The 12,515-nt window shown below is 42.3% G+C and overlaps 1 protein-coding gene and 1 pseudogene across 1 annotated transcript; both read left to right on the plus strand.

Moving 5' to 3' along the window:
• The first annotated feature begins 6 nt into the window (after positions 1 to 6).
• Positions 7 to 4,572, plus strand: LOC119286608 (2-(3-amino-3-carboxypropyl)histidine synthase subunit 2-like). Its single transcript, XM_037566003.1, has 10 exons — positions 7 to 60; positions 154 to 338; positions 810 to 918; positions 1,734 to 2,127; positions 2,558 to 2,627; positions 2,725 to 2,792; positions 3,302 to 3,417; positions 3,489 to 3,595; positions 3,689 to 3,828; positions 4,042 to 4,572. The coding sequence occupies exons 2-10, from the start codon at positions 238 to 240 to the stop codon at positions 4,290 to 4,292; spliced, it is 1,356 nt and encodes a 451-aa protein (XP_037421900.1). The 5' UTR covers positions 7 to 60; positions 154 to 237; the 3' UTR covers positions 4,293 to 4,572.
• A 106-nt stretch (positions 4,573 to 4,678) lies between these two features.
• On the plus strand, positions 4,679 to 9,118 carry LOC119286607 (annotated as a pseudogene).
• The last annotated feature ends 3,397 nt before the right edge of the window (positions 9,119 to 12,515 follow it).

Raw genomic sequence — 12,515 nt, forward strand, 5'->3', positions numbered from 1 at the left:
GAGATCCCGCGGACGGCCGAGTTCCTGCGGGGCCGCGCCTACACCAGGGTCGCCCTCCAGGTAATTTCCCCTTCTCCCTTCATTCCTCGAGATTAATTTGGTGCTTTAGCTGCCCTTTGATTGGCTACTTGTCTCGGTTTCATGGCGCTTTAGTTCCCGGACGAGCTGCTCAAGGACGCGGCGGCGGTGGCGCGGGCCCTCCGGGCGGAGCTCGGCGGCGGGGCCAAGCTGTTCGTGATGGCCGACACCGCGTACAACTCGTGCTGCGTCGATGAGGTGGGGGCGTCCAACATCGACGCCCAGTGCGTCGTCCACTACGGCCACTCCTGCATGAGCCCGTGAGCCCTTCTTTGCCCCCATCACCCTTCGTCAGTTGTTGCGCCCCGTTTTAATGTGCAGGCTGAGTCGAGAAAACAAGATTGTTGCTTCGGAATAGGAGTTTTTGTCTCTGTATGTGGTTCATTTCTGTGTTTGTTGGATTAACAATTGGATGCTTCAGATTGTTCTTTTAGGGGCATTGATAATTACTACTAGGCAATCATGTCAGAGATGGTCTGCTGTCTAGCAAAGGCATTGCCAGCTCTGTATTTAGCAGGAAATGGTTGATAGTAATAGAAGGTGTTCCTCATTCATGTCCGGTCATGATGTCAGTGGGAGACGCTTATCATACTAATATTTCGTTTTTATTCGCTTGTACAATTGTAACATATGGTAAATTCCAGTCATTATGATGATTGTTTGTTGGAAGCCATTACCTTTTAGTTTCACATATCAAAATTGTATGCTGACAAGAACAAATCTTAATGCAGGACATCGAATTTGCCGGCGTTCTTCGTATTTGGGAAGGCACCATTGGACATCAGTTCATGTTGCCGCTCATTGCTGGATTGCTCGAGAGAAAGCAGTAAACCCGTTCTTGTATGCCTCAACTATTTCTTATGCTGAAAATTGTGCTTTAGTATATGGAATAAGCATAAGATGTTCGTTTGTTATTGAATTCTCAGTCCTGGAGTTAACACAACTTCTCTAAACTACACTACAAAATCAACATACTGAAAACGGTTGCCGCTTGTTGCTAAATTGCTCGAGAGAAATCAGTAAACCACCTGTATGCCTCAAACTATTTCTTATGCTGAAACTTGTGCTTCGGTTTATGGAATAAGCATCAATTTAGTCCTTGTCATTGAATTCTGGAGTTCACATTTTTTCTGAACCACGTAACATCATCATACTGAAAATGTTTGCCTTTCCTACTGAAGTAAAATCACCCTTTCTAAGTATATTAAATAAAATTAATAAGTTAGAAAAGATGGCATTTTCGGTTATAGGCATTTTCTTTCGAAGTTTTAAATATTTATTATTTAGAGCAATATAACTTTACCGGTAATCTTAAATGTAATATCAATTAGGCCATTCCTACGCAAGGAAGTACACAAAATTGATTTAGGTCATGACTCTAAATTAGAGTAGTTAGAACAAAAACAAATTGAGTTGGCTGTGGTCATTCTGTTGTGTTGCCGTTAATGGCTACATCTGCATGAAATTACCCTGTTTCTGGTAATAATTATGTAATGCCTGCATATGGTTTAATTTATCTGCTAACTACTTTTTTTTCTGTTGCTGCATGTTTCCGGCAGTGTTACTATTTGCTGATTCAATTTGTCGAGCTATCAATTGTTATATTCATCACTTATACTTGCAATAGTATTTTGCTGATCTGACTTATTAAATAGGTGCTATGTGGGTTAGAGTATGCACATGCTTTGGACGATCTTAAAAGAGCCACTGTGGGATTATGCAAATCAGATTGTCAAAATTCCGAAATCCATTATGCAGAAGTTCTGTGTTCGGAAATGAGTCCGTCATCAAGTTCTACTGCAGAAGAGCAATGTTCTCAGTCCAATGGAAGCACTCATAATGATGGTTTGCCTGCACACAATGATGATTTGGCAACACTTGTGAACAGTTGCTGTAATGTGGAAGGGTCTACGCGCAAGTATAATCTTGGAGGCCTTACATGGCGCATATCCACCGATGAGAAAATGGATGACTATTTGTTATACTGGATTGGACAAGATAACTCTGCTTTTGCCAACGTTGCACTTACCTTCAATAAATGTGATATAGGTCTGTTTCCCTCTTCCTCATTTGATGGCTAGTTGGAGAATCACTTCAATTCATGCAAATCATGTTTTGTCTAGTTTTCTAGTTTGCCTCTATAATATATCAATGTACAATCCAGTTTGCTTCCCTTGACACATGTGTAAACAGTTATATGACAATATGAAAACTACACTATGGAGACTTGGAGAGCATGCTCGTTTGACCTTTAGGACATGTATTAATGACTTCTGCTAAATGATTTGTATTGTTAACATATAGTATAGCCAGTGGGTTCCTGCATTTTATTATGGGCCTGGCACCCTGGCATGCAGTACATGGGTATGGTATTATGTGGTAGCATTAATTCGAGCATCCTTTATTTTTATGTTTGCTCCTAAGAGAAAAGATCTTTCTAATGAAATGAATTGAATATTAATGAAACGTTTGTATGCAGTTAGATACGACACAGCAGCAAATCAATTCTCAAGGGATGTCTCTCATCTGATGAAAATTCTTAGGCGCAGGTACATTTTTGTGCAGCATATGTATGCTATTATCTTCCTTTGAAATGCATGTACACATTATCTGTGTAGTATTAATAATAATACAAACTGTTTGTAGATATTACCTTGTGGAGAAGGCAAAGGATGCAAATATTGTTGGCATTTTGGTGGGAACTCTAGGCGTTGGTATGTACATTGTTACCTTTAATATTGAAAATAGTTATGCCAATGTTAGGTAGGTGAGCATGGAAATCTAAGCTAGCCTGGGTTTGGCTCTGCAATGTGGTATTGAGGAACTGTTTGAATTAGACTTCAGATTTTAGCACCTCTTTCCTCAGTGTTTCAGGGTAAACATGCCATATGTTGAGCATCAAATATCTTGTGCATGTGGGTTAATTTGGTTTGATCTGCTCCATTCTGATACTCTGATTGGTTCAGACCAAAGGCTTATTCGACTGCTTTGAAGCAGTTCAAAACAGGACATCTGCATGCTTTTTTTTCTTTGGTGGTTTGACCGGGTCAGGCCCTGATTATGTTTTTTCTTCCAGTTGAACTTCCTATTTCTTCATGATTAGAGATTCATTCACTGAACTTGACTACAACTATTCCCTTAGCATATGGTATTTACACTTATCACTTTGGTACTGTAGTGGACACATAACTGTGGTTCTGTGGCACATTTATTGTTGATGCAGCTGGTTACCTTGACATAGTCGAGCAAATGAAAAATCTGATCAAAGCTGCTGGAAAGAAATCTTATACACTGGTCATGGGACGGCCTAATTCTGCTAAGCTTGCCAATTTTCCTGAGGTGCTAGTGAATTCTAATAGTTTGTTCTGCTTCTTATATGTAGATTAACTGACAGATTTTTTCTGTGGCAGTGCGAAGTTTTTGTATATGTTTCTTGTGCCCAAACTGCTTTATTGGATAGCAAAGAATTTCTAGCCCCAGTTATCACACCATTTGAAGCTGTATTAGCTTTTAGCAGGTACATGTCGTTATTGACGCCAGTATACGTGTGGCATTAAGTTTGAAGAATATCTTCTTTATCATCATTATTGGATCTGTGACACATTTTCAGAGGAAGAGAATGGACTGGAGAATATCTTTTGGATTTCAAGGATTTGATCAGTTCAGAGAAACCAGAAGTTGTAAGCAAAAGTGAAGAAGCACGTTTTTCTTTTATCAAAGGCGGCTATGTGGAAGATGATTGTGCTCAAGGTATTATGCACTTGGATCTATAAATCTGTCACTGTGTGCACTAGTTCTTTTACCTATTGAAATTCCTGCAACAATAGTGTGTTACCTATTGAGTTCCATCTTTCATGTGGAACCTTGTAGAAAACTCCATGCATGTTCGTAGTCCTGGTCTCGTGATTCATGCGTTTTTCTTCTTCTAAATCACACGTGTTTTCCCGCCATTTGGCACCACAGAAAACGAGGAGCATTCAGAAACATCACTTGCACTGGCCGAGCTAACGGAGAAGGCCCTAAGCACCCGAAACCAAAATAGCGACGCAGTTCTTTACCAAGGAGGTGCGAAGTCTGCAATTGAATACCTCAAGGCCCGGTCCTACCGTGGTATGACTGGAGAATACGAGGGCCCAGCGCCGGACTCGGTCTTGATAGGCAGGACAGGGAGGGCTGCTGGTTACTCGGATGAGAAAACAAAGAGCCCACAATGAAGGAATGCTGCGTGCATTTGCATGCTGGATAGTTTTGTGGGGAAAGAAAGCCTGTGGGTTAATTTTAGTGGGGAAAATGATACTTTTGGATGGCGTTTTACTGGCTTAGGGCCTAGTTTGGCTGTCCTTTGGGCTTTGTATACTAGAAATTGCTGTATTTGCAGGTCCAGTTTTGTTGTGAGCCATGAGGCACATGTGAAGAAACAATTGTCCCTTGTGGAAATCTGTGTAAAACTGTGTCACTTTGCCAAATTAAGAAGATTTTGGTGACCCTGTCTAACCAATTTTTTGCGTGCACATTATCGAGAGTGATGCCTCCAGGAGAACTGTATAAATTTGTTCAATGAAACAGAGGTGTTATCTACAAGATATATTGGAAATATACATCAAGGGGGAGTGGAGTACAGAACTTGGACCCAAGCCAAACGGAGAGAATATAAATATCCTTTTTTAAATATAATTTTCAAGAGTCCAGACTAGGATTACATTGTCAAAAACTTTGTGTTTCTTTGACTCGAGATGTTCCATGCAGCCACCTTAAAGACCTGCATGAAGAAGGGTGTGGGAAAGGAGATCCCGGCGTCCCTATCCAGGTGATTGAGTAGGAGCTCTAGTTTAATATATACTTGCAGGAATCATTGGACAGTATAGTCGAAATTTCTTGGCTGCCAAGGCATCTTGACTAGCCGGCCGGCCGGCCGGCAGATTGCGAATAAAATGATCAGCATTCCGGTGCGCCAACCCCTCCACGAGTCCATGGGCAAGTGACGACGAACGTGGAGTCAACTAGCATGGAAAGCAGCGGATCCGAATGAGTTTTGAATAGAGTGGCCTTGACTTACTAGTTAGTAGCTAGAGACAGTGAAGCCCTATAAAAACGAGAGAACCCATGGCCATGGGCACTCAGACTCTGCTCACCCCATCGTTGCCGGCTGCTGACCAGTTTTGCTGCAACGCACGGCACCGCCGGTGGCGACCAAGGCAGCAGTAAGCAAGCAAGTAAGCCTCACTTGTTTAAGCATCTGTTCGTGTCATTCATCTAGCTTTTGCTTCTCACATGCTGCATGCATCATTCATGTTCTCCTCTTCTACTCTACATAGGGATGTGAAGAGAACTCTGATGATCTACGTGCAGTAGCCAAGGTTTCACCTATTCGAATCGTGCCCAAGAACCTTGAGAAAAGAGACGACTCTAAATAATTTTTCAGGTAAGCAACATACAAAAATTCACCCTCCGAGTTGAAACGCATGTGGCCAACGTTTCCTGACCATCTAAATTCCCTCTGCTATGTAGATTCGGCCAGAGTATAACACAATGAAGGATGCTGTGATTGGGCAGTTTCTCCTGGTGCTCATAGCAGCGGCAAGTGCTACTATGCAAGCCGTCACCACCTCCACTCACAGTAACCAAACGGACTGGCTCTCCCTGCTTGAGTTCAAGAAGGCCATCGTCCTTGACCCGGAGCGAGCCCTGGCGTCCTGGAACGAGAGCACCCACCTCTGCGACTGGGAAGGCGTCTCCTGCAGGACCAGGGACCCGCGCCGCGTCGTCTCTCTTCACCTAGCGAACCTGGGTTTAGCGGGGCACATCTCTCCATGGCTCGGGAACCTGACGTTCCTCAGAAATCTAGCCCTGCCGACGAACACTTTCACAGGGGAGATCCCCTCGTCCCTCGGCCGCCTTCGTCGCCTCCAGACCCTCTTCGTGAGCAACAACACTCTGCAGGGCAGCATCCCACCAGCCTTGCAAACTGTTCCAGCCTCAAGGTCCTCTGGCTCAACAACAATGGTCTGGATGGCCAAATCCCTGCGGACCTCCCTCCAAACCTCCAGCAGCTGCAGCTTTCAACTAATGACATTGGTGGAACCATCCCTCCTTCCATCGCCAATGCCACAGCACTGAGGAAGCTCAGCTGTGCGTTTAATCGTATCGAAGGCCGCATCCCTGACGAGCTTGCAGAGTTGGGCGGGCTGGAGATTCTTTATCTGGGTAGTAATCTGTTGGCAGGCATGTTTCCACCAGCCATCCTCAATCTTTCTAGTCTCACCGGCCTCGGGCTTAACACGAATATGTTAAGTGGCGAGGTACCTTCCGATCTCGGTAACTCTCTGCCTAATCTCCAGATACTTTCGTTAGCCCAGAACCTTTTTCATGGGAAACTCCCCCATTCATTCGTAAATGCATCCAGTCTACGTGTCTTGGATATATCGACCAATAATTTTACCGGGGTTGTGCCTAGCTCCATTGGCAGACTCTCCAAGCTTGTCAAGTTAAATATTGAGACGAATAAGGTCCAAGCACGCAACAAGCAAGAATGGGATTTTGTGAGTAGCTTAGCAAACTGTACTGAGCTACAAGGTCTCTCGTTAGCAAGTAATCTTTTAGAAGGTCAGGTGCCAAATTCGTTGGGTAACCTTTCCATAAATCTTCAATATCTGTTTTTGGGACAAAATCGGTTGGCAGGGAACTTTCCCTCCGGCACAGCAAACTTTCCCAACCTGATCATTTTAGGATTGGACTACAATCGATTTACAGGCGTGGTACCACACTGGCTGGGAGCTTTCAAATTTTTGCAAAAACTGAGCTTATCCACCAACATGTTTACAGGCAACATACCTTCCTCCCTTTCCAATTTATCCCAATTAATAGAACTTCTAGACACAAACCAATTCATTGGGCACATACCGATAAGCTTGGGAAACCTTCAATCACTTGAAACACTGAGCGTTTCCAGTAATAAACTTCATGGTAGGGTACCAGAGGGGATCTTCAGCATTTCAACAACAAGGGAAATTGGATTATCATCCAACAACCTTGATGGACAACTTCCTGCAGAAGTAGGCAACGCCAAGCAGCTTGTGATTTTGTTGCTTTCAGCCAACAAGTTATCTGGAGATATTCCAAGCACTATGGGTGCTTGCAAAAGTTTGGAAGACATTGAGTTGACAGTAATATTTTCAGTGGCAACATCCCTGTTTCATTTGGCAACCTATTTGGCCTAAAAGTCCTCAACTTGTCTTACAATAACTTAACTGGATCAGTACCAGCGTCTATTGGGAACCTTCAGCATCTTGAACAACTAGATTTGTTGTTCAACCATCTTGAGGGCAAGGTTCCAGTACATGGAATATTCAAGAACGCAACTGCCACACATATTGATGGAAATCAGGGCCTTTGTGGTGGGGCATCGAACTTACACCTGCCTTCATGTTCTGTTATGTCTTCATATTTATCTAAACACAGGCTACCTGTAATACTCAAAGTAGCGATCCCACTCGCTTGCATGCTTTCACTGCTTGCTATGGTGATCTTTGTATTACTTTGGCAGAGGAAAAACCATTTGAAAACATCCATTTCTTCGCTCTCATTTGATGGTAAATTCCCCAAAGTCTCTTATAAGGATCTTGTTAGAGCAACTGATGGATTCTCTTTATCCAATTTAATTGGCACGGGAAGATACAGTTCAGTATATAGAGGGAAGATACTTCAAGAAGAAAATGTGGTTGCCGTGAAAGTATTTTGCTTAGAGACAAGGGGAGCACAGAGGAGCTTCATTGCAGAGTGCAATGCTTTGCGAAATGTGCGACACCGCAATCTAGTCCGTATCTTAACTGCATGCTCTAGCATTGATTCTAGCGGAAATGGTTTCAAGGCGCTAGTGTATGAGTTCATGCCAGGAGGGGATTTGCATAACTTGCTATACTCAACGGAAGACAATGACAACTCTTTAAAACGGAGCTACATTTCACTTGCTCAAAGGTTAAGCATTGTGGTTGGTGTAGCAGATGCAATGGCGTACCTACACCATAACCACCACGGGAGTATTGTTCATTGTGATCTCAAACCTAGCAACATTCTTCTGGATAATGACATGGTAGCTCATGTTGGAGACTTTGGACTCGCAAGGTTGCAAGTCTCATCATCCTTTGGTGACTCGACATCAGTTTCTTCGGTTGCAATCAGGGGAACCATAGGATATGTTGCTCCAGGTATTTTTCTATTTTTTTTACGCTGTGGTTTTCTTCCTGTTTTACTTGGAAGTGTGAGATCGAACTGATCCCTCCATATGTGCAATCTACAGAATATGGAGCGGGTGGTCAAGTTTCTACCGCTGCCGATGTTTACAGCTTTGGGGTCGTTCTCCTTGAAATATTCATACGAAAGAGCCCAACAGATGGCATGTTCAAGGACGGATTAAGCATTGCAAAGTTTGCAGAGTAAACTTCCCTGAGAAGATGATGCAGATCGTCGATCCACAACTGGTACAAGAGTTGGACCTTTGCGAAGAAGCTCCATCGGCGGAGGATAATGGAGTGCATTGTTTACTTTCTGTGCTGAATGTTGGCCTTTGCTGCACCAAGTCCTTTCCAAGTGAACGCATCAGCATGGAGGAGGTGGCTGGCAGGCTGCATAGAATCAGGGATGCATATATTGGAGGCTAAAACGAAGCTGAAGAATCAGTTCAATAATTGCAGCTTGGACTTTTTCTTTGGGTGCAAAAGTATGGTCTTGCTTAACATTATTTTGTATTGAACCGACTCACCACTCCTTGGTCTAGAAAAGATGAGTGCTATAGGGGAAGAAAACAATGATGCCATACTTAATGTACAACTAGAGCTCCAAATGTACTCTCTTGCCATTCAATCCGCTGGTGCCGGATCTGGTTTTCCCACAGCTAAGAGCATATGCAAACGTGTAAAGTCATAACGCTAGTATGATGTAAACGATGAGCAGCATGCGTGGGGAGGGCAATGACTCATAGGATTTGTAGGGCCTTGCACATTTTCTTCTTTGTTGTGATGAATTCACTATGAGCCAATGGTATTAAACACGAAGAATCATGGTTGGTGAGTCACCACTATATAGCAGACTTTGCATATGTTGCTAGTGACAATTTCTCGTGCAAACTTACTCAACAATGGTAGGATTGAGAAGCATTCTGTGCCGGTCAAGGCGTTCCTCTAAATGCGTAGGATTGGGAGGAATCTGGAAGGGATGTAGAAATAGTCGGTCCTCAAGGCAAGGAATTACCTATGATCTACCTTCCACTGCTGAATCATGCTGGAGTACAGTGAAGGTCCATTGTGCATAAAGCTTCATAGTTCTAAGATTCCCGAAAATTCCACAAACTTCTTCTACTTGTAGTTGAAGCAGTGTTGCATGAATGACATGTGCATAAAACTTCTTTCTCATGAGGCTGCGGAGTATTTTCGTAGAAAGCAAGGCTGGGCCCCTATGGTAGTTTTACTGTGTGGTTTTTGATCGGTTACTTCTTTCTGTATGCTTTATGCTTAGGGGTTGCTGGTGTCCAATAGTTCTGGCGATGTTGTCGTATGTTAAACTGTTGTGGGCATCTCCTTAGTGAGGTTATTCGGCTGATCAGGTTCACGGCTAGGTGATGCACTGCATTAAACGTTCGTTCACTTCTTGGGCGTTCCGCATTATCAATTTCATGCAACGAAATTGGGAGCCTAGGCTCCTTTCGTAAAAAAAACGCAAACAGAATTATGATTGTAAATGTGTCATTAATGCGACAAAGGTCTTACTGCTCTCTGGCTAGTCACAATGGGGAGGAACTTAGGAGTAACATCACACACTCCAATACAACTTTGCTTATGTGGCACATATTTAATAAAGAGAGAGGTGCTTGTGGTAACTAGCTAAGTTACCGGAACATCACACACTCCAAGAAACAATGAGTCTATAACCTAATAAATACATCGTTGCATGACACTACATAGATGTTCCTACCCACTATGGAGGTAATAACACAGTCTAGGGAAGTGTGTAAGTTACTAGTTTATGTTCTTGCCCATTGTGACCAGCCTCCCACAACTCAGTTCTATTTCACAAATTTCCGTGTGGATATACTCACTTGTTTACTTCGGGTGAAAATATTATAGATGAAATTAGTACTTTATTTTCAAGAAATTTATTACAAAAAAATGTTTTTTTGGGAAACAAGAAACCCCTAAAGAAGTGGTAACAATGGAGTATCCTTAACCATGATTTTTGTAAAGAATCTAAAATTTTATCAATGTATTAAAACTTGGCTAGGATTTGTGAGATTCAGTTTACAGAAGAGCAATCAACATTGTTCTCATCTAAAGCAAGTACCCCATAAACATAAAAAACAACCCACAGTAGTAAACAATTCGAACTTGTAATGGAGAAGTGGAAAGAAGTCAACAAATGGCGAACATTTTTCTTAAGCATCAACAAGTAGAAATATCTCCAAGATCTGACAGTTTTCAAATCTCCTCAAGCTGCTAAAGCTGTATGAGAACCTGTGAGATAGGTAAATTAAAAGACATATAATGTAGCGACCAGACCTCAAACAGTCTGATCTCTATGCTCAGGTGTCATCCCTGGATCAGTAATGCTGACACCACACAGTACTTGAAGGATTTATAACAGAATAACAATCACACACTTATTACATCGAGTGTCTCAATAGAGAACTTATTACAATAAATATGGCTTAAGGCCATCTAATAACGATAACAGCGGAAGGCTTGGAAGATAAGTGAGTCCATCAACTCTAACGGCATCACTGAGTATAGGACCACGACCTAAAAACTCCTTAATCGTCGTCTGAAAAGTCTGCAACATTAACGTTGCAGCCCGAAACGGGTCAGCACATGGAATATGCTGGCAAGGTAACACATAGAGAGTAATGAAATGAAACAGCTATACTATATGCATATTTGGCTGGTGGAAAGCTCTATGGTTACTGTTTTGCGTAAAGCTGATTTTTCCCTACTGCAAAGGAATACATTTTATTTAACTATCAGGGTAGTTGTTAAACATTGAGAATGGTTGACAGCATCCTCAATCCTAATTAAGCATCATCATTAACAAAACCCAACAAAATTAAATTTTTAGAGTAACATGTTGAGATTCACATGATAATCCAAGTACTAGATACTCAAGATGTCCATAACCGGGGACACGGCTAACCATGATTAGTTTATACACTCTGCAGAGGTTTGCGCACTTTTGCCCACAAGACTCGATCGCCTTCGTTTGGTTTCTCGCACTACATGATGTTTGAGAAGACGGATGACCGAGACATAGTCTTTCAGAAGTGCTAGCACCTTACGATGGATAGACCGTTACACCTACTTTCCCCCACATCTGCTAGTCTATCCTGTAAGAGTTCGCACGACTAAATCAACTATGCTAGAGCCCATAATAGCTTGTGGCTGCACACGGAAGTTTCTAGTATGAAAAATCTCATGATCCCTTTGGGCCTGGGTGACGGTCCATAAAGAAAAACAGGCAATCCTGGAATACCCAGGTACCTCAATCCACCCAGATGTGTGTTTAAGTTGCCACCTTACATAAACCATTAAATTAACAAGCTCACATCTGTCATGGATATCACTCACCTAATCCACGTCTACTAGCATAGCATAGCAATAGTAAGCAAAAGTAGAAGTAACTCCCAAAGGTTTGATAATATAACAGGTAATAGGTACTACCTCAGCTACTTCCCATCCCATAATTTAATTAGATCCTAATCATGCAATGTTTGAGGATTGATCTAATGCAATAAAACTGGGTAGTAGGAGGTATGATCAAAGTGTTACTTGCCTTGCTGATGACCCGCGAAACCTAGAGATTCGAAGTAACAGGCGGCGCACTCCGGGTATTCTATCACAGACAAACAAACAAGCATACAATAAGCATTCATCTAATGCACAAGTAAAACTCAAATAAGAGATCTAACCAGAAGGTTCAACTTAAGAACTCCGGTTTGCAAAAAGAATCAAATCAAACGAAGCAACGAAAGTCAAACGACAAAAGAAACAGGCTTCGTTTACTATTCTGAATCTAGGGCAATTTTTACAGTGGCAAAAACTTGTTTAAGTTGGTTAAACGAATAGAGGGTTTCGAGATGAAACTCTAGGCGCTTGAATCGCCTGATTCCGATAAACGAGCAAAAAGTTATACTAAAACGAAAATCGGATCAGAAATCGCGATCAGAAAAATCACGGATTTAATCCGAGAAAAAGAAAAACGACAAACGTTTGCTAGAACTGACGAACGAACGCTCGCTATTTAAATAAATCGAAAAAACCGATCTATTTAAAAAAACTGAAATAAAAAACGAACAAAACCGTCGGAAAAACCGAACGGTTTTTCGAAAAAAACCGGCGTAAAAAAAAAAACTACCCGGCAATTCCGACGAGGTTCCGGCGGCGGCGGAGCGGCGCGGC

This window comes from Triticum dicoccoides, chromosome 4A (genome assembly GCF_002162155.2).
Source record: "Triticum dicoccoides isolate Atlit2015 ecotype Zavitan chromosome 4A, WEW_v2.0, whole genome shotgun sequence".
Taxonomy (NCBI): domain Eukaryota; kingdom Viridiplantae; phylum Streptophyta; class Magnoliopsida; order Poales; family Poaceae; genus Triticum; species Triticum dicoccoides.

Coding starts and splice junctions, on each gene's coding strand:
- LOC119286608 (XM_037566003.1), top strand. CDS start 238: ATGGCCGACACCGCGTACAACTCGTGCTGCGTCGATGAGGTGGGGGCG. Junction 2,793..3,301: donor GGTGGGAACTCTAGGCGTTG/GTATGTACATTG, acceptor TTGTTGATGCAG/CTGGTTACCTTGACATAGTC. Junction 3,829..4,041: donor GGAAGATGATTGTGCTCAAG/GTATTATGCACT, acceptor TTGGCACCACAG/AAAACGAGGAGCATTCAGAA.